Source organism: Microtus oregoni, unplaced genomic scaffold (assembly GCF_018167655.1).
Source record: "Microtus oregoni isolate MIOR12 unplaced genomic scaffold, Mior012 000025F_ref0000491, whole genome shotgun sequence".
NCBI classification, from domain to species: Eukaryota; Metazoa; Chordata; class Mammalia; order Rodentia; family Cricetidae; genus Microtus; species Microtus oregoni.
The window spans coordinates 9,399,863-9,420,912 of NW_024543084.1; the positions used below are offsets into that span (position 1 = coordinate 9,399,863).

General features: G+C 53.3%; 2 protein-coding genes across 6 annotated transcripts in view; one reads left to right on the plus strand and one right to left on the minus strand.

Moving 5' to 3' along the window:
* Nucleotides 1–392: 392 nt before the first annotated feature.
* On the minus strand, nucleotides 393–7,515 carry Sohlh1 (spermatogenesis and oogenesis specific basic helix-loop-helix 1). Of its 3 annotated transcripts, none has more exons than XM_041675199.1 (9): nucleotides 7,403–7,515; nucleotides 4,775–4,849; nucleotides 4,355–4,489; nucleotides 3,778–3,940; nucleotides 3,050–3,120; nucleotides 2,699–2,796; nucleotides 1,935–2,142; nucleotides 1,329–1,405; nucleotides 393–766 (listed from the first exon to the last, which is right to left on the minus strand). In XM_041675199.1, the coding sequence occupies exons 2-9, from the start codon at nucleotides 4,837–4,839 to the stop codon at nucleotides 561–563; spliced, it is 1,023 nt and encodes a 340-aa protein (XP_041531133.1). In that variant the 5' UTR covers nucleotides 4,840–4,849; nucleotides 7,403–7,515; the 3' UTR covers nucleotides 393–560. The 3 variants fall into 3 exon arrangements, with proteins under 3 accessions (XP_041531133.1, XP_041531130.1, XP_041531131.1); XM_041675196.1 differs by having other exon boundaries at nucleotides 3,050–3,174; XM_041675197.1 differs by lacking the exon at nucleotides 7,403–7,515 and adding an exon at nucleotides 5,969–6,085 and having other exon boundaries at nucleotides 3,050–3,174.
* An 11,681-nt stretch (nucleotides 7,516–19,196) lies between these two features.
* The window catches only part of Kcnt1 (potassium sodium-activated channel subfamily T member 1), a 57,953-nt gene continuing 56,099 nt past the window's right edge, over nucleotides 19,197–21,050 (plus strand). For 2 of the 3 annotated variants that reach the window (XM_041674477.1, XM_041674475.1), the window contains exon 1: nucleotides 19,198–19,427. In XM_041674477.1, coding sequence (XP_041530411.1) covers nucleotides 19,315–19,427 — 113 coding nt within the window. In that variant the 5' untranslated portion in view covers nucleotides 19,198–19,314. Of the gene's footprint in view, nucleotides 19,428–21,050 lie in introns of all 3 variants that reach the window. The other variant, XM_041674476.1, reaches the window with a different exon arrangement.

Consider the following 21,050-nt stretch of genomic DNA (forward strand, 5'->3'; position numbering starts at 1 on the left):
CTTCAGTCTGCCCACAGCAGCCCAGCGTGGAATGTGTGGGCAGACACGGAGGGTCGCCAGGAGCCCATGTACAGCAAGTACAGAGGTGACTGGCAGTAAAAGGGGAACCAGCCCTTCCCCCAGGACATAGCGCACTGGGAGAAAAGACACAGGACCCCCTTGAAAGGCCCCACCCAACTCAAATACCTGACCCCAAGGAGGAGAACGGCACCTGGTCTCTAGCACCTCTCTGGGAGAAAGGCACAGAACTGGGTTATTTAGGGATCCCACCAAGCTGAGAACCTCTCAGAATGCATCCAGACAGCTGCCTGTGCTCTGAATGGAGTTGGGGCAATATGCCCAATGAATTGGATTAATTACTCAAAAGTCAGAGAAATTGTGCTTCTGCCAGGAAAACCACTTTCCTCTTTAATACAAACTCCACTAGCAGCTCTGCCAGTCCCCCTCAAATTAGACCACAGCTGCAAACCAAACCCCAAATACAACGCCCAGGCAAGGGTCAGGGGCACAGTCTAAACACATGCTCCGTGCTGCCCTGCCCCCAAGCTGACATAACCCAACTAGCAGGGGAAAAAATCAGGGAAGATGCTGTCTGCTTCGTCCTTCAGGGCCAGGCCAGGGCTGCCAAAATCCAAGCCCCACAGCTCTAGCGGGCCAGCATGGAGCTCCTGGGAGCTGGGCTCGGGATTCCCCACGAAGCTTGTTTCTGCCCTCTCCATAGGGCTGCTCATGCTCAGGGTTGGGCCTCCTCTGCCCTCCACCGACCCTGGAAGAAAAGGGAACATCAGTATGGCAGGCACGTGCCCCGACACCAGCCGCAGTCTGGTCACGGCATAAGGGGCTTCCCACACTGCTACCACCCTGGCCATTCTGCAAGCCCTTTGTCCCTCTGTCTGAGAAGGGAATGTGAACCTGACTCTCTCCTCCCTGTAAGTGGATGAGCCCAGCTCTGCTGACGCTACTCTCACGGCTTAGGAGATCTACTCGTGGGAGAACCACAGCAGTGTTCCCTCAACACTGGACCCGAGAGGCAGTGAAGACATACAACATATGCTCTGTCTACCACCCGTCCTGGTGGCCCCATGGAGCTGACCTAGGAGCACTACTGAAAACATCCAGGACTCCACAGCCATTTCCACACACGCTCATGGAGTCACACATGGTCACACTTTACCATCACCAGACAAGGAGGGAAAGACGACCTGGGGACTCTGGGTCAGAGAGCAAGCTGGACCTGGGCAGTCTCCCTGGTCCTGTCAGGTTGGACACATGCCCTTGAGCCAGGGTCAGTGTGGGGAAAGGCAGCCTGGGCTCACGGCCCCACTCACCCAACCACCAATCGGGGTTGGTGGCCAGCAGAAAGGGTGTTCCATCCATCACGTCAGACCCTGCTCCTGTGGCGTATCTGGAGATGAGAAGATCCCTTAGTGGACAAGTGCATCTAGGCAACAGAAACTCAGCAGAAACCAATCCCAATCATACAAAGACTCCACAGAGGCTCAGACCACCAGCACCAAGTATAGAAGTCCCAGTCCCAGGGTGCAGGCCCTGGCCACAGGGCTCTGCTGAACAGAGATCTATGCTGGCTTCTCCAGCCATGGCTTCATCCCCATCCCTCCCCTCTGCCTCCCACACTCCAGCTGGTGTGTGCTCCCCAAACACAAATTTATTTCATCATCAGCCCAAACAAAAGACAATTAGGAGACAAAAATGTTTTAGAAACACATATCAGAAAGCCACATGGTGAGTCTGGCTTGGGCCTGTTGCCTGGGCCTCCTCTCAATGTGGGGCAGATAAAAGTCAGGACTGGAAGCGTCCAGAAGTGGAGAAAGGCACAGGCTAGCGTCTGTCAGTGACACTGCCACTGACAGACGGACGGACGGACAGACAGACAGACAGACACACACACACACACACACACACAAAGTACGCACCTGGCATCAGGCACAGATGTCAGGACCAAGTTGGCCTCCTCAGTCAGTATGCCTGGAGATTCAGTGTCTCTGGCCAGGGATCCCACGGGGTGCAGCCCACCAGAAATGATGTCACTTGTCTGGGGGCTGGCTAATTGCCATGAGTGAGGAAGCCAGGGTGAGAGCCCAGGACTCAAGCTGGAAGGTTCTGGGCTCAAGCTGGAAGGCTCTGAGTGGAAAGCAGAAAGGTTAGCCACTGTCCTACGCTGCGCACATGTGAACCCCAGAAGTATTTAACAGGGACCCAAGCAGAGGAGTGTCCAAAACCAGGTATCCAACCCCATGGGCTCAAATCAGGAGTGCCCATCAGCACTGCTCCTGTGACCCTGAGCTCCTCCCTCAGACCAGCTGCCTATCCCCATAATCCCCATACACGTGGCTGCTTAGAAGTCCTGTCCAGCCAGCTGAGACATCTAGACAAGGAAAATACACTTGATGGAATACAAAACAAGTGTAAACTGCCCTCAGGCACCCCACCTGGTGACTCACTGGTACCTACTGACCAGGGCTTGGCATCGGGAACAATACCCCATGGCCTGGAGCTATAGCTAGAAAGGCTTCAGGCCTCAGAGTCACCCCAATTTCAGGACAGGCAGAGGTGAGACAGCCAGCTGTTGCTAGACTCTGGGCACAGGAAAGGTAGCCCCAAAGCAATAGTGCCAACCATTTCAGGGTCAGAGGTCACCCAGCCCACGCACTGAATGACAATGTGCTCTGGGGTTTACCATCGGGGGAGGAGGATCTCTCCAGCAGTTCTGACATTCTCTCCGTGTCAGGTTTCTGGTCCATACCCAGCATCCCACAGCACGGGGGGTCCTGCGCCCTGAAAGAGTATAAGACATTAAAAAGGAACTCAAGAGACCCACAGAGCAGAAGAGTCAAGTGAGCCCGTTCTTCCCAGCTCCCCGGGTCTGCTGACAACATCTGGGTGAGACTGTCACAGGGACCATGGCAAAGCCCCTGAGAGCATGAGCAGTGTTGCTGAAGGTGTGAGAGGGGTCAAGTACGACTATGCATCTGAATACTATCGCTCAGACAGAGCCCGGGGCCCAGGGACGGGCCGCGGGGACACTGACCGAGCCGCACCAGATGCTTTCGTGATCCCGGGCTCCGGCTTGCTGTCCTCCATCTGATCCGCCAGGGTTACCTGCACAACACCCCCCTGCCACATGTGCCACATCTCCTGGGAAGGCTGAGCAACCTGCGGTTTAAAGGCACACACACCAGGCAGCAGCAGCTCAGGGGGGGGAAAGCAGTGATCAGGCTGACGCCCTCCGCCCAGCCTCCCCATCAGGGAGTCCCTTGAGTTTGGCGTGGGCCCAGAACAGGGTAAGGATGTGTAGGCACTGACATTTCACCCCTCCAACACCTCCCTGTTCTTGAGTCAGCCTGTATCCACCCAGGGGCTTGACCACAGGGCCTCAAGTCATCAGAACAGAGCTCTCCTCAAGCACAGGCGTGACAAACACACATGGGACTGAGAATCAGGCCGGTGTCTTGGGATCAGAGGGTAGGGGAAGTCTAAGCGTAAATGTTCTTGGCCAGAATTGGGCACATGGAGACTCTGACACCCCCAACAGTGGCATCACATAAGGGCAACTGATCAATCTACAGTGTTGGGGAGAGACAGTGGACGCGTGCCCCCTCCAGAGAACACCGACTGGTAGGTTTGAATGCATCATGAGAGTGCAGAAGATGTGGCCAATTTGCGCTGAAGGATGGGGCCCAAGGAAGCAGGGAGGATGCTGCCCCTAAACAAGGCTATTACACAGCAGATCCACTACAGAGGCTTGACAGGGCTCACCTGCTTACAACTCACAGAGAGCTGTTCCCAGCCAGGAGCCATACTGTGGGCAAGCTGGAGGAAGTGCACAGCCATCTCCAGGACGGATGCCATGTCCTCCCGCCGGCCATCAAAGTGAGGCAGCAGACCCCGCAGGCGTTCACAGCTCAAGGAGATCCGCCTCCTGCTTCCAGACAAGCAAAAAGGCTTAGCCTTCACGAGAAGGGAAAAGGGAAAAGAGCCTCCGGAACCCATCACCGAGCAGCCCCCAAGACCTCCTGAACAGCAAAGTCAGCCCACCAGCAGCCTGAGCCTCTGGGGCTGTGACACACAGTAACTCGAGACTGAGGGCACAGCCTTGAGGCAGCTCTGTTCTGGTATGTGTAAGAATGAATCCAAGTCAGGCGTCTAGCCGCTAGAGGAACCTAACACACTAGTCTGTGGACCACCAGGGCCCCTGCCCTCCTTCTACAAGGCTGAGTTTACTTGGGGATCTGGTGTTAATTCTGATTGGTCCAAATTGGTAGAACCTGGCTAAGCCACAGACTCCTCCACCCCCATTTCTCTGACGCACTGTCCATCCTGAAGCTGCTCTCACCTGCGTTCTCTCTCGCTGACCACGTTTCTCCGAAGGCAGGAGCCACAATTTGCGGCAGCCCCAGGAACAGCGCGGGGGCCTGAGCCCTGTGAGGGAGTCTGTAAGTTGTCCCGAGTCTCGGGCTGAGGAGTCTTACTACAGAGAACAGAGCCAAGACCACCTGTGAACATCAAAAAAGCCACCAGCACCCCACCTGGAGAACCAAGGCATTTGGAATGGACGTCTGGAAGGCAGTGGCGGACAGGCCTGGGTCATCCAGGCAGACCACCTGTCCAGCTCGTAACCCCTCCCCCACCTCTCCACGCCAAGATGGGGCGCTCTGCCCGGCTGTGCCAGGCAAGGCGACGGCAAAAAGTAGACCCTGGGCAAAGAAAGGCCCGGGGACCCGACTCTCTCAAAGCCCGTCAATCCATGGTTTACCTGCATCCAGTGAAGCCGGAGACTCCATAAGCTTCAGCCGTCCGCTCGTGGTCTCTGGACGCCATGGGCACGAAGCTGGAGGGAAGAAGCAACAAACCGGAAGCCACAGATAGCCCTAGCTCTGCCCGCCAGCCTGTCCTCACCCACACTCTGCCTACCCCCGGGAGCGCTGCATCCAACCAGCACCCAGAGACCCACTCTCACGCAAGCACCTCGCCACGCCCACCCCTCACGCCTGCCCACCTCGTGCTGGGCTTGCCCCGCCCCTCCTCGTGTTTGGCTGGCTGCTTCACGTGCTGGCCTTTCAGGCCGCGTGACCTGACTGCAGTCCACGTGATGGCTTGCAGCCCGGGTTCTGGCCACTTTGCTAGAGAGTAGCAAAATGGTTCCAACCTTCAGGTCTCTAGCGGATTTCTTGGGGCGTGGCCTGCCAGGTGCCCAGGCCTTCTCTTGCGCTTTTGCCAAGCATTGGTTCCTTCCCACTCGAGGTGATTCTGTGCCTACAGCTCTTTGGCATTGCTTCCAGGGCTGTTTGGAGTCCAGCCCCACCCTCAAGAACCTCACAATCTAGTGGGGAGAGGGAGGCTGGTCCACTGTGTAGGTGACACCTATGGGATCCTGCCCAGTCTTAGGAAGTCTATAGGGTGTCTAGGCTTGCCCTCCCAGACTGTTCTTCTAGAAGGTGTTCTTCCCAAGTGCTCAGTTATCACAGGATCACCAGAGCCAAGCAGTGCCTGTCCTCTCCTGACTCACCTGGTCTGCCACCCGCTACCTAAAGTGACTTGCTCTATTTACTAGCAAATGTCAGAGATGCTGTCATTTAAGCCACGTGAGCCCGGGGTCTTGATCCCTCAGCCAGACATGTGAGCCTCCATTCTTCTTGGTCTCAGCCAGTACCAAGGTTTGGAGACCCTCATGTGGAGTCGTCCTCAAAAGTGCCATCCTAGCCAGCAAGAGTCCCTCAGCAAATACTGGATGACTGGAGGATGGGCGTGGTGGGGTGGAGTGGGAAAGTGGGGAGAGACCTGAAGGGATATGTAGTGTTGAGAGATGGGTGTTACGGATGCGGGCATTCTAGCCGGAGTTCTCCTGGGGATGGTGATACAGATAGCTGAACCTTTCCTGGTGGCCTGCAAAGAATGGGCAGGTAGCACCACAGAGGAAAGGACCGTGCCACATAGCAGAACCTCTTACCTCTGCTTCCCGTTGGAGTCTTGGATGGAGTCCTGGGTGATGGGACTGGGGGTCAGCTGGGGAAAGGTGATTCTTGGAGCAGTAGGAGGAACAGTCTTGTCCCTCTCTTCGTGCTTGGTTGGCCCAGCCAGGGCTGCAGTATGGGGAGGGAGCCAGCGGTGCTGCTGACATGGGCTCATGAGCTAGGGTCACCTTGGTGGGGAGGCAAAGCACTGGACTAAAGAAAGTTCCCAATTCTGGGGGGAGGTGTGGATCAGGAGCCAAGGGCTTATCATTGCACTGGAAGCCCAGGGCCATGGACTAGACCTCTTTAACGGTAAGCAAGCTCCAGTTAAATGCTTTCTCTTTCTCTCTTGGCCATGGTGCCTCTTCACAGCAATAGAACACTGGCTAAGACAGACCTTTTGGAGAGACTTGAAGGGTGTAAGGTCTATGGCCAGCATCCCGGAAACCCTCAAGCATACTGACCTGGGCCCCCAGGTCTGGAGAAAAGCATGAATGGAAGTCGGCGTAACCCCTACCCATCTTCTAGGTATTGTGTTTTGTCTCTCCTGCTCCCCTCCTCATGGTTGGTTTGGTGAGGGCTTTTTAAAACACTGGCAGCAAAGGCTCCTGGGGCCCAGAAGGCCCATATTCAAAGTTTCAGGGTATCTCCTGAATACCCCACCTATCAGAGTGTTGCCCTGCATCACTAAACTATAGCATCTGAGCATGGTACCACACCCACCCCACCACTTGCTGAAAGGTGCCCATGTGACTGAGAGCTGGGCAGAAGACACTATGCTTCCTGGTGTCTAACAGCACCTCGGCCTAGCAGGTTCCTGGGCACTGGGGCTCTCGGTGCAGGCCTCCACCCACCTGAGCTCTGTTGGAAGAGGAGGAAGAAGGGGAAAGCTGGTAGGACACAGGAGCAGCGCGGTGCAATGGGTGCTTGCCTACTTTAAATGCAGAGGGCCTTTTCCTTCCCTGTGTCCCACGTAAACCAGAGTCACCCGAGTAAGGGCACATAGCCCTCCCTGGGGCATGATTAGGGTTTCTATCTGTAAAGGGTCTCCTTTCTGACTTTCAGGGTGAGGAGGCTTTTCAGATCCAGCGATGAAATGAGTGGTCCCCACCAAAGATGTACATGAGACCTAGACCCTTGACAGCCTTTCAGGTCTCAGCCTGCCCCGACACTGACGCCGGTAAAGGTGTGATCGGCAGGGGGCGCGCGCGGACAGGCGTCTGAACCACAACTATCGGATTTGTTGTTGTTGCCTTTCAACATGCGCGCGCATACACACACACACACACACACACACACACACACACACACACAGTCTTGGAAGGAAAAAACGCTAAGAGTTTAGGGGCAAAGAGAAGAAAGGCTATTGCGATTTCTGACTCATTCTGCCTCACCGCCGGCCCGCATGCCTCTTAATGACGTGAGCGCACCTGGGGAAGCATCTGCCTAGATGCTCAGTGAGGGCTTCGCCCACCCGACCTTCTTGAGTTTGACGACTGCTGATGCACCCCCAGGTACGGGTTGCTGCACTCCGCCAGTGGGAATTCCCTGGTCTCCTATTGGTTCGTCCTCCTTGTCCAGGCCTCTCAACCTCAGGAGCCTCTGCAGCGGCTCTTGGGGAGGAGCGTTTGTTTGGACCCGCCTGCTGTCGCCAGCCACAGGGGTGCCTGAACACAGCCATTTCTAGGTCCAGAATTCAGACTGTACAGGCACGGGGGAGGGGGGAGGGGAGGAATGAGGCTAAGGGGAGGTACAGAGAGCGCCCCTCCCCCGTGCCCCCTTGCAAAAAGCGCTGTTACAGGCATGGGGAGGGATGCAATGCATTCTACAAGAGGCTTCACATGAGAATAGCGGCGCTGGGACCAGAAGTACACCACACAGAAAGGAATTCTCCAGGGCAGCCCCTTCCAAGCAAAGCCCGTGGGAAGAGGGCGAGTGTGAGCTGTCAGAAGACATCGGTCAATGGTAGTTGTCTGCTGGTCACGTACTTGCCGCTACCGACTGTCGATCCCTGTGAGGAAGGGTTAACAGCAACCTGGGAGTCAGCCCTTCTAGACAGCAGGAGCACATAGCTTTACCTACCCAAGTGACCACGTGGGTGCATCACTGACTAGGGACCCAGGGTCAACAGCAGCACACTGAGGGCATTGGCCCTAGTCCCGGTCCTCCTGCTCCCTTCCCCACCCCTTGTCCTCTGGGTGCAGCTAGTCTCCAAGCATACAGAAAGGCAGACAGGAGATGCCACTGCTGATGGGGGACTCAGTTTCCCCACTGTAAAATGAGAGGCGGGACAGCTGGTCTTTGAGGGACCGTCTTGGGTGAGGGTACAGGTCTTCGGCTGGGGCTTCCAGGGCCAGGCAGACTCCTAGAAGTACTAGGGGAGGCGATGTGTGGCTGGAGCAAATTCTCTGAAAGCAAACAGTGTCCTTGGGAAGGAGACAACACCTGTCCCTCCCCCTGGCTTCTCTGGAGTCAATCAAGGAGTATCTGTCAGGCAGAGTAACCCAAAGAGGTCTCTCTGGTTTCTGTGCCCTTGCTTTTCTGGGACCTTCTGCCACTTATCTCTGTGATTTTCTGTCACCCTCCCTGGGCAGTCAGCCTGACATGAACACTGTGGCCTTGAGGTCTGGGCTTTGGCTCCAGGACTAGGGGCGTCCTCCACCTGGCACTGCCCACAAATCCTCGGCCCCGCCCCCATCTCAGCCTGGCCTCCATCCCTGCCGAGATTTGCTCTCAAAGCTGCAAGTGGAGCTGCAGCCAGGGCTGGAGGGCTGGTGTTGGGCAGGCAACATGAGGAGGGCAGGGGAGCAAGGCAAGGCGAGCCTGGGTGAAACCGAGGCTGGCAGTGAACAGTGGCCTCAGCGGAGGCCTAGGGTGGGAAATCTGTGGGCAGACTCCCGTACCAGGACTCAGATAGAGTGGAGCAGCCCTGCCTTGGATGGATCTCTGTTTTACAGGTGCTGGGAAATGTGAGCCACAGTGCTTTTGTCAAAGGAGTTGGAGTCTCGAGACATTCCACTCCCCAGAATCTGCCAGCTCGTATCTACCAGCCCTGTGCCGCTGCGGCTCAGACACCCAGGCCTCATTGTAGAGGGGACAGGATCTTCAAAAACTAGTTTAGAAGCCAGGCATTTAGAAGCCCATGCCTTTAATCCCAGCACCAGAGAGGTAGAAGCAGGTGGATTTCTGTGAGCTCAAGGCCAGCCTGATCTACACAGCGAACTCTAGGACAGCCAGGGCTACTTAGACCCTGTCAAAAAAAAAATGCCCACCTAATTTAGACTTTTATTTGGTAGAGTTAGATCATACAAGTTTGCTGCCTTTTGCGACTGCTCCTTTGGGTCTTCTTGATCTCTCTAGACACACAAGGCCACATTCTCAAGGGCAGCCAGCTTCCCAGGCCCAGCTAGAACCAGCAAGAACAAGGAAGAGCCTGTGCCTGGTTAAATAGGCCTTGCTCTCTGGGGTTCCCTTCCCTTTGAATCTCCCTTTGGTGAGATGGCATTTGCCGCCAAGTCCAGTGTCTTAGCTTGGCTAGGGTTTCTGTTGCTGTGATGAAACACAAAGACCGAAAGGAACTTTTAATTCATTTTACACTTCCAGGTAACAGTGCGTCACTGAGGGAAATCAGGACGAGAACTCAAGAAGACCGAGAACCTGGAGGCAAGAACTGAAGCAGAAGCTATCAGGGAATGCTGCCTGCTCCTGTGGCTTGATCAGCTTGCTCTCTTAAAGCATCCATTGGTGGCACCTCCCATAGCGACCTGAGCCTTTTCATATCAACCACCAATCATGAAAATGCCCTGCAGACCTATCTAGTGAAGGCATTTTCTTCATTGAGAGTCCCTCATCCCAAATAACTAGCATGTCAAGTTGACATAAAACTTACCAGGACATCCAACAACCTGAGTTCAATCCCTGAACCCCCATGGCAGAAAGAGAAAAGACTCCACAGAGATGTCTTCTGACCTTCATATGAGTGCCATGGCATGTGCACACCCCTCCAAGTAAATAATCAACACGTATCCTTAGCCTCCTCATGACCTCTGCCTTTCCCACAGCCTCGATGCAGGAGTGGGGCAATGACGGTTCCTAGGCCCACACAAGGCCTGTGTGTCTTCCTTCAGGTTGATGCAGAAAGCGGCCTCCACGTGCCACTTCAAATGAATCTCCAGCCTCTGTGCAGCTCATCTGAGAACCCTGAACTTGCACTCTGGGGTGAGGCGTGTGCCTCAGGAGCTGTCAGAGAGCAGCCATGGCTGACGTGGACACCAAGCCCCTCCCCTAGGGACAGCTGCCTACCCCACAGCCTAGCGGCTCCAGCAGCTCTGGCATTTTAACTGTGCACAGGAAGCAGCTAGACTTTCTGCCATGGTCAGCAGAGAGCTTCTGCCGCTTCCCACTCATTGGGCACCAAGCCCGGCGCTCAGCTGTCCCCGCCACAGTGACACTGCAGGGTTGCTTTCCCGACTCTCTCAGATGCTCGCTGGGAATGCTGAGGTGTGTGCAGACATACATGCATAACATACAAGCACGCCTATGCTCATGTGCACACACATGCAGATGCATAGTCAGACACACACAAGCATGCATGTCTGTCTGTCCTTGCATATTTGTATGCCCACACAAATATAAATCTGTCCATGTGCAACACACATGTGGGAGTGCACACAAAAATGTACATATTCACATGCACACATACCTACGTGTGTGCAGGTACCCATGTGCAGACACCTGTGCACATTGCACAAGCAAGAACACGCATGTGCATTTCATGCACACCTCTGCACATGCGTGCATGTGTCTCTGTATGTATACAGATGTGCCCATCTCAGCCTCACTGTCGTTTGCCAGTCTGCAAGCTCCTTAACAGTGATGCCAGTGTGAACAGAGAAAGAAGGAATACCAGCAGAGGAAACACTCCACCCACAGATGATGGTCCCATTCAAGCTCTTGGGATAGTTTGAGCACTGAGCACTTTAGATTCTTAAAAGGAATCTTGCAGGGAGAACATTTCCCTCTGGCTTCATGTGCTAGTCCTGTGGAGCAGTCCTTGACTCCCACTGGGGCCCACCTGAGGCCAGAGAGGCACCAGGAACTACCGCTCTGGCTGGCAGAGTGGGGAGAAGTGTTTATCAATGAGATCAGGCACTACCAATGACCCCACCGTGGTTCATGGAACTGTGGTAGTGATTGCCAGACAAGGGGATAGTCTCTGCATTACATTCAAACTGGGAATCCAAGAAGATCCTTTCTCTCTTGAGATTCTTCAAAAAGCAGCTATGTCTAGCTTTTGTTTTTGTTGTTGACACAGTGTCTTACTGTGTAATTCTGGTTGGTCTGGAACTCACTCTGTAGACCAGGATGGCCTCAAACTCATAAATACCTGCGTGCCTCTGCCTCCTGAATGCTGGGATTAAAGGTGTGCACTGCCACACGCAGCAAGAACTATATATGTGTATCTGTGTGTTGAGGAGGAGGCTGTTGGGCTTGGTGGCAAGTGTCCTTACCTTCTGAGTCATCTCTCCTGTGCCTAGTTTTTTGTTGTTGTTGTTTGGTTGTTTGGTTGTTTGGTTGGTTGGTTTTTAATGGACTCCCATTAAGAGACCTGTGTGTTTGCAGCAATGTATCCTTGGCAGACTCTTGGGGGCTTCTGGGGAACTGTGAGTTCAGAGTGGCCGGGGACAGCGCCGCTAGCTACTCCTGGGTTATTCTAGCCAAGTCTCTGCAGCCTTAGATCTTGTAAATAAAACGGCAATTTAAAAAAAAGAAAAATCAATGCCCAAGCCTCCTCTGGAATAGGGTGAGGATGTCTCCATGATAGTCCAGGGTAAAGGGGACCCCCTGCCACATCAGGATTCATGGCTCTTGGTGATGGTGATGATGCCAACATGTCTGCAAACCCAGGCTTCCCACCATGCTATCTGCCAGCTATGTCTTGCTGTTCTGTAACTTTCCCATCGCTTAGGAGGCAGACTATCTCTTCGTTTCATTTCTTTATTGAATTCTTTGCTCATCTTTGGACAGCCACCCACCCAGCCTGCCTGTCACTTTCTGTGAGGTTGCTTCTCATTTTCTGTGGCTGTGTGGTCAGCCAGGTGTCTTTGTGTCAGTCATTTGTTGCTTCTCTTGTGGACAGTGTCATCCCCGCGCAGAAGAGATTAGAAGTCAGTTCCTCTATGCCTTTGGGACAGGGGTGGCGGGGTGTATATTAAATAAAATGCGTTTCCGATGCTAGCATTTCTCTACATTGTCTTCCAATCTATTCCTTGGCTGGAGGCTATAAAGGAGGTCTAATCTGATTCCATCCTATCCAAGGGCAGCTCTAGGAGCCCCGGCTCTGGAGCCAAGAATCTGAACTCAACCACTGACCCCGCCAAGGGCAGGGAGCAGCAGCCAGACAAAACAAGTCCTGGGACTGAATAAGCAGCGAGGTTCAGTGAATTAGCCGTGCCCTGTCTCAGCACCTACGTCCCCGTCTGCCAGAAGATCCAGTGGTGCCACCCTGGATTCAGTGGGCAGACTGACTGCTTCCTCCTTCTCAATACTAGAAGTCGTTACACCAATGGTGCTCTGCTGTGTTTGTGTTTTGGGGTGTCAGCCTCTGCAGGCTACCACCACAGCTCTAAATCTGTGCTGACTGTGGACAAGAGGAATCCTTACCCCGTCTTTTCTCCCCACTCGCGTGGCCGTTCCTGAGCATACTTTCATCAATATGAATCTTTGAAAGAGTCTATCGGATTCTGGGGAAATCATGTGCTCTTGGAGTTGACGGGCATATCCATTTGTTGGAGAATGGGCTTGGGACCTGGAGAGTCTACAGCTGCCTCCCATTAGGAACAGCTCCCCAGGCACCTGAAGGAAAGTGGGTGGGTGGGGGAGGAGCAGCTGGAGCCCTGGTTCAGTTGTCTGTGGCTGCTATTGGAAGGCTCTGTTCCCAGCACCAGTCTCTGGCTCCTTGCAGATCTTGCTTCTAGTTTGTGGGTACCCTGAGGCTTGGCTCCTTTCAGATGGTGGTCCTGATTCATTCTAATTAATTTCCCTTTGATTCCTCTTGGGTTTCTGTGTAAGTGGTTATAGCTATTGTGGACACGGCTTCCAAATGTCTTCCTTTCCAGCCCATACTCTTTCTTCTCGGTGCCTGGGCAAGGTTTTCAACAGTGGGCAACCTCCTGGTGTGCCTCGTTCAGAGGTTACTGAGTGCCTGGTGCCTATGAGGCTTCTCTCTTTCTCTCTCTCCCTCCCTCCCTCTCTCTGTTCATCTCATTTGATCCTCTGCCTGACCCTTTGGTGGGGGAATAGAAAGGCAGAGACAAGTCCATCCTGGCCATAATAAACATTACACTGGATGCCCACAGGAAAATGCAGCATAAGCGAGGGCTATGTGTTGGTTAATATTGTCAGTGTGGCAGGATCTAGAATCACCTAGGGAACAAACCTCTGGGTGTGTCTATGAAAGATTACCTAGATTGTGACAACTGAAGAGAAAGGGTCACCCTAAATATGAGCAGAACCATTCCTTTGACTGGTGTTGTGGATACAAGAGGGAGAAAGTGTTAAATTGGGACTGGCTTGCGGTTCAGAGGTTTAATCCATTGTCATCACAGCAGGAAGAGTGGCATCACACAGGCAGACATGGTGCTGGAGAGGAATGGAGAGTTCCACATCTGGATCCGAAGACAGCAGGAAGAGAGAGTGACACTGGTCCTGGCTTGAGCTTCTGAAACCTCAAAGCCCACCCACTGTGACACACTTCCTTCAACAAGGCCACACCTCCTATAATGCCCTTCCCTATGAGTCTATGGGGGCCATTTTCATTCAAACAGCCATAGTCAGCAATCAGTACTTAGTTCTCTTGGTTTTCTGACTACAATCAGTACTTAGTTCTCTCAGTTTCCTGACTACAGATACATTGGGGCCCCTGCTTCTGATGCTGTACCTTCCGTATCCTTCAAATCATCCCCCCAAAAACTTCCTTAAGTTACATTGGTCAGGTATTTTGACACAGCAACAAAAGAAGTAATAAGAACATGACCTAGGAGTGGACCTGCAGCTGTGCTAAGCCTGGTCACATGCTCTGCAGGAGAAATGTGGAACAGTCTGGACTTGAGGCTTGAGACGTTTTAGAATACTGTAAGCAGAGGCCACCATTCTGGCAGAAGATAAGATAAATGCAGAAAACGGAGGTTATGAAGTTTTGTCGGGAAACAGGGGCTCTGTCAAGAACTGGCCTAGGAGTCATTCATGTTATATTCTGACAAAGAATGTGATTTCATCCTGCCGTGTCCTGAGAACTTGAACAGGGTGGAATTCAAAGTCATGGACTAATTTGGCAGAGGAAATCTCAACCCTGGAGAGCCTTCAGGCCACATCCTGGTTACTGCTTACTGCTCTCATCCAAGTCTGTAGTTAGAGAAAGCAAGTGGTACAGAAGGCTGGAAAATGTCCTCCTTAAAGGGGAAGTTCAAAGTTACAGACTAGTCAAGTGCTCTCAGGTGAGACTGTTAGAAGTTAGCATCCTTAAGGAGAACCCTTCTGCTCCACTCTGGGACAATAGGGAAGGTGTTACGGGCAAGGCCTTCCCACTGAGGTGCCATCTTGTGAAGATCAATGAGAACCTAAAATGTGAATGTCACTGAGCAGTTCCCTGCTCAAAACCAACCACCTAAACATACAAAGGAACCACCACTGTGGTTCAAGGGGGGCCAGGCTACATCTTATGCTGGCTATAGAACTTGGCACTATGGTCTATGACCACATCCTGAATGTTTCTGATCTCATCTCATTTGGGGAGTTAAGCAAGGTCTGACCTGGTTAATACTTGGGTAGGAAAACTGGGTATTATCACCCATGTGATACTGGTTTAGGAGTAAAAAAAGATGTGAGATTAAAGATCAAGGCTTGCACCAAGATCCCAGAAGGCTGGTGAGGTCAGGCAGTGTGTGGTAAAGTAGAATTCACTTGCAAGGAAGTCCTGAGAGTCTTGGTTATGGTTTCCATTGCTGTAAAGAGACTCCATGACCACAGCAACTCTTATAAAAGAAAATATTTAATTGGGGCTGGCTTACAGAGGTTTAGTCCATTGTCATCATGGTGGGAATCAAAGCAGCATGGTGCTGGAGAGGTAGCTGAGAGTTCTACACGTTGATCTGCAGGGAACAGGAAGTGACCTGTCCTCTATATTGGGTGTAGCTTGAGCATATGAGACCTCAAATCCCACCCCCACAGTGGCACACTTCTTTGAACAAGACCATACCTACTCCAACAAGGCTACACCTCCTAATAGTGTTACTCCCTAGAGGCCAAGCATTCAAACACATGAGTCTATGGGAGCCAGACCTATTCAAACCATCACATCGAGAGACCATTGTGTGAAAATGTGCAGGTGAAACCTGAGCTGCAGTGGAGACCCCAGGATGTTGAAGATGCCAGGACCATAGGATATTAGCTGAGGGAAGCTGGAAGCTTGGCGTGGAGATGGCCCACAGAACTGGGAGTGGGTGGACACCTATGGACTGTGACTGATACCATTGTGAGTCCCAGATGCCCAACATGGAGCTACAGGATTTCTTTGGTGTTTCCCCACCGACTTTCAGACTTGTTTTGGTCTGATTGTTTCTTGGTATGTTTCCATTCCTCCTTTTTGGAGTGGGAGTGTTTATTGTCTGCCATTGTATATTACATATAGTTCTTTTTTTTTATTTTATGGGAACTCACAGTTAAAAGTTTGCCTTGAGTATCAGATAAGACTTAAGCTTTCAAGCTGTCTTGGAACTATTAAATACTATGGGGACTTTGAGAGAGGGAATAAATGCATTTTACATTATTAAACAGTTGTAAGCCTATAAGGACAAGAGGAGAAAGGTTTGTAGCTTTCAAGTGATACGTCTAGGTGTCAAGTGGACAAGGAGTAGACGTGCGATTGTCAACTCAATAGGATCCAGAGTCATCTAGGAGACAACGGAGACAACTGTCCTCACGTGTCTTTGAGAGAGAGAGAGAGAGTTCCTAGGTTACATTAACTGAGATGTGAAGACCCTCCCTAAGTGAGGGCTGCATGATTCCATGGGCTGGGGGCCCAGACTGAATGAAAAAGGAGAAAGTGAACTCAGCACCAACATTTAGAGAGACCGCTTCCTGACTGGATGCTGTGTGACCAGCTGCCTCACCCTCCTGCAGCCTGTCTTCCTCACCATGGTAGATTGTACCCTTTGCCTGTGAGCCATAAGGAGCCTTTCCTCCCTTAAGCTGCTTTTGCCAGTCACTTGGTTACTGACATCACGATGGCGGTGGCACCGGTGCTCCCTGGTCTCTACCCTGGAGCATCCTTGAGCTCCTTACACTCCTGAATCCAAATGCCCTCCCCTTGTACAAGGGCTGGTTACAGTCCTGTTTGGGGCTGTTCTCATCACCCTGTGCTACCACGTGGCTCTTGGAGGTCCCTAGCCCTGAGCACAGCTCTGAGAAGGCTTCAGAGTCGGGACATGATTTCACACACTCCAGTGAGTGCCCGTCCTGTCATGAATGCCGAGCTGTGTCCTCTGCGCCCTTGTCTCTCTGAATGGATCACCTAGACTGGTGACTTAAGACTAAGATCTCCGAATGGTCCTCCAGATGACCTGGATAGGCTGGCCCTGAGGCCCAGATAGAGCTCCCACCCAAACCAGGAATTGTCATTCACCAGTGCTGCACAGAGCAACTCATGCTTGCCTTCCTGTTAGCGCTCTACTAGTCTACGGTGCCCTGTGAGGACAAACAACATGGATACACTCATTTCCAGATGAGGAAACCAACACTCCGATGAAGGGACTTGCTTAAGGCTGCCCACTCATGCACTTAGACCCCTGGATCGTCGCTGGGTCCCTGAGAGGAGGAGGGAGCTTTTAACCAGAGCTGACAGACTTTCTTGGTAGAGCCATGCTATCTATCCCTTGCTGGCTCTGCCGTGAGGTGTGGGTGAATGGGCTATGGAGTCTCATAAGTTGAACTTCATACCTTGTTGTAAGGATGGGCTGAGGGCTCGAGCACTTGTTTGGGCCACAAAACACTGGATTCCTATAGAAACAGGCAGTTAGTTCACTGACACAGCCATCTCACACAAGACAGATATTAAAGAGCAACTCTAGGTCCCAGCTGCTTCCTGGGCTCTCCTGAGGTGACCAGGGAAGGAATAGGAAGCAGATCAGGAAGTGAACCCCTTGAATCCTGGCAGTTGAGCATGTTCTTGCTCCCACCTTTACAGAATCCTCTAGTTGCCTTGCCCTGCATGCCCCCAAATTCTTCCTAACACACATGACTCTCACACCGTCCCCAATGCCTAGACCATGCCGTGATCAGAATTTCAACTACATCTCCCAGAGGCTCTGGGGCCCCTGGCCTATGCAATAGTCATGTTCAAACTCCTACGGTGTGGAGGGGGCAGGCACTGCTGCCCTCAGTGGAGCTGTTACCAGGAGGGCTGTGGGATGCCCACTGGCACTGCCTACTCACTCATGTGGTACAGCAGCACTCAAGGTTGCAAGGACAGCCTGCCCTTGCCACTCATCCCAAACCACAGCTGCGTAGGGGTGGGGCCAGGGCTCTGAACTCCAGGTGCATTTCCTTCCCCTGAAGTAAGCAGAGGCTCTACCCCCCACCCGTGCTGGTTCTTAAGGCCAGGAGAGGAAACTCAAAAGTATCCAGAAGGTCAGGACAGCAGAGAGAGCAGCTCCTAGGAACTTGGTGGTCCCAGGAAAGCTTGCCAAGGGAAATATAGCCCTGACCCCCGGCCACATGGTTCCCCACCTGCCAGCACCTCCCCAGGCCCAGCCAGCTTGTGACTAAGAAAAAACAAGCAACTCCACTGATGCAATTAGGAAAATGTTATTTTTCAGCCGCTGCCAGATCCCGGGGGTTGAAAATGTGACCTGAGAAACATGGGAGTGTTGTCACTGGCAGCCATGGCTGAGACGTCACTGGGCCTCTCCCACCTCCAGGGGGAGTACCCACCTTTATCTGCCCGCTGATAGCCGAGGAGGGGGGATACACACACTCTTCCCAACTTGAGAATGAGAGAGTCCACCCTCTGCCTAAAGCAAATGTTCCCTTCATCTTCTGCCCTCATGCCAATCACACAGCCTGTGACCTACTTTAGACAAACACAGGACAAACCCCTTCCCCTCAGTCCTTATTTAGAGAACTTAAACGACGAGGCTAGTGCTGCCTTCTTGGGCTCTTTGCTCTCGGCTGAGCCAAGCTGGGGCACTGCTCAGTCTGATAGTTGTGGATTAACCATTCTGCCTTTGGCATCCTACCACAGACAACTAGAAGCTTAGAAAGAGAATGGCCTGGGGCTGAAGCTCCCCAAAAAGCTCTGCTGTGCCAGGGCACAAGAAGCACAGGACTATGGTTAGATCAGGAGCCCAGTGGACCACGGTCCCCCACAACTCCTACCGTGGGTCTGAGCCTGTGTTCTCCTGGTATATGTAAGCCGCTTGCTCAGTCCAATGCTATCTGTCAGGGTTTCTACAGGTAGTTAGGGGTTTCGGGCTTCAGGATAGATGTGCCCAGCTTGCTGCCCCAGGAGGCAGGGAACTGAAGCCTGGCGGACTCTGAGGCCACTCTCCAGGTGTTGTATATGGTGAGTGCAGCTGAAAACGGATATGGAAGGAGAGGAAGACAGGAAGAGGCAAAGGGTGGAAGGCCTGCTGGCCACCTGGGCGAGATCTTCCTGGTGTACAGAGTCTGCCCGCCCCCATGATCTACCTGACACTGTATCAGTGACTCCCATGATTGGGATCGGAGTCTGTGAAAGCCCAGAGTCGTTAATCTCATCTGTTCTGATGTGTTGCCCTACAGCTTCTCTTCTTAAACTGCCTATTGCCACCCAGTAGTGAGGGAAGCTGAAAGGAGGCCTTGAGGGTGGCTCCAGAACCTGAAGAAAGCAGAGCAACCGGCCTTGGAGCTGACTGTGGAGGCGGGGAGGCTTGCCTGGCCCAGGTCCAGGGAAGAGGAGGGCTCCCATGCCAACCCAAGGAAGACCAGGGACCTTCGTAAAGGCTATTCTAGAGTTAGCCATGACCACTCCCATCTCCAAACCTCCACTCTTCCTGGGGTGGCAGGAAAAGAGAGCTTCGTGCAGGGCCCAGAGGACCCCGGAAAGCGCCCCGCCCCTGCCTAGCCCCGCCCTCAGCCCCGCCCCCTGCAGGTGCTAGTCCCGCCCCCCAGGGGGGTCGCGGAGGCCCAGAAGCGGCTGGCCGGGGTCCGCGCGCGTCCGGCGAGGGCGCGGGCGGCGAGGGGCTGCTGCCGTGTGCGGGCAGCCATCCCTGCGCGGAGAAAGTCGGCCGCGGGGACTTGCTCCTGGATGCCGCCAGTCTCAACAATGAACGACCGGGACACGGAGGTGCTGCCCTTGCCGCCGCGGTACCGATTCCGTGACCTGCTTCTGGGCGACCAGCCGTTCCCGAATGACGATAGGTAAGTGACGGAGCTGTCCGAGGTGCTGAGTCCCGCATTGCCTCCCCCACCCCCTTCCCCAACACACATCCCCACCCTCACCGCCACAGCGCCCTTCAACTTTCCCGGTTTCCCTGGCGAGAAGTTTAGGGTGGGCTGAGATCAGGGCGCACTTCCCTGCGGGGGCCTGAGCGAGACGCGGACACGGACACAGACCCCGGGGCTAGCAGGCTCCGAGGCTGAGCTGCCCTAGGGGTTGGGGGGGGGGCGGTAAAAGAGGAATCTAACTCTGTATCCCCGTGTGCACCTTCTCTTAGCCCCAACCCCAGCGAACCACTGATCTGGGGACCAGCCAGAACCAGACACACTAGGGCCTCGCAGCCCAGCAGGCAGTCACCAGGGGTCAGCGTCCTCCGGGCTCATTTTCAGCGTGGTCACATTTTCAGAGTGAAGGTGTTATGACGTTACGCTCCCTCACCTCAAATTCTCCTCTGTGCTTTAAACAGGGATCAACAGCATGAGCCTATGGGAATAACTCATAAGTGGAGGGGCTTGGCAAGAAGCCGGAAAGAAATATCTCTTTCTGCCTTTTCCCCAAATAACTGTCTTGGGTAAATACTGGTGTTCTCGCTGACAGCCTCAGGGGAGGCGCTTTCACACTAGCAAAGGAAGATGGTGAAGGACTCTGGCAGACTGGAGAAGGCTGGCTGGAGAGGAGAAGGCTTATGATAAGGAACTTCTGCTCCTGTGTGTATGCCCGGGTTGCAGTTTCCCCCAAACAATGTAATTGTTAGAACAGAAAGTACATGAGCCTGCAAACTGTCAGGACACACACTGAGCCCTTAAAACAACCAACTGCTGAAATCACACTGGAAAAGAAATCATTTTTGTGAGCAGGTCAGTGTGTGGGGGCTACGTGCAGAGAGCTGCAGCCCGTGTGAAGAGTGATCTTGACGGGCAGTTGCTCTGCCTACCGGAAGCCATCTCCTGCCAGGCCTCCTCTGGTGTTCAGATGCAACAATCACATAGAGCAGGGCGAAGGGGAGTGTGTGTGTGTGTGTGTGTGTGCGCGCGCGCGCGCACGCGCGCGTGTGTGGACGTGAGTGTGGACGTGTATCTGCATGTGTGTGTACGCATGTGTATGTGTTTGTGTGCACACATGTGTGTGTGTGAGTTCTGAGTCTTCACTGACTAGAGCCAAGGAGTCTGAGTCTTGTGTAGGCTTGTTTGCTCATTTGTCATTTGTTATGTAGTTCGGACTCACTTTGATTCATTATCCCCCTGCCTCAGCTCCCCCCAACTGCAATTGTGTGCCACTGTCCTGGTTTCGAGGTGCTTTTACATTTTGTGCTTTCTTGTTTGACAAGAAACAGTAACAGGAAAGCCTGTCCAGGAAGGATGCCCTGGTAATGGTTTAGTTAGCAATGTCTGCTCAGACAGTGGCAAAGATGGTGTCTTGGCCCTGGCATCTGTAGGTGGGGACTCCTTTGCCCTCCTGGGACCCTCACAAGGCAGGGGTGGGGCTTCTGTGGGTCCAATTTCCTGTGCTTGACATCTTAAGTCAGCACCCCTTTCCTCCTGGGTGCCTGCTCCAGTGGGATTTGATGAATTCCGGAAAATAGCAGCTGCGGGAAGATTCTCCCA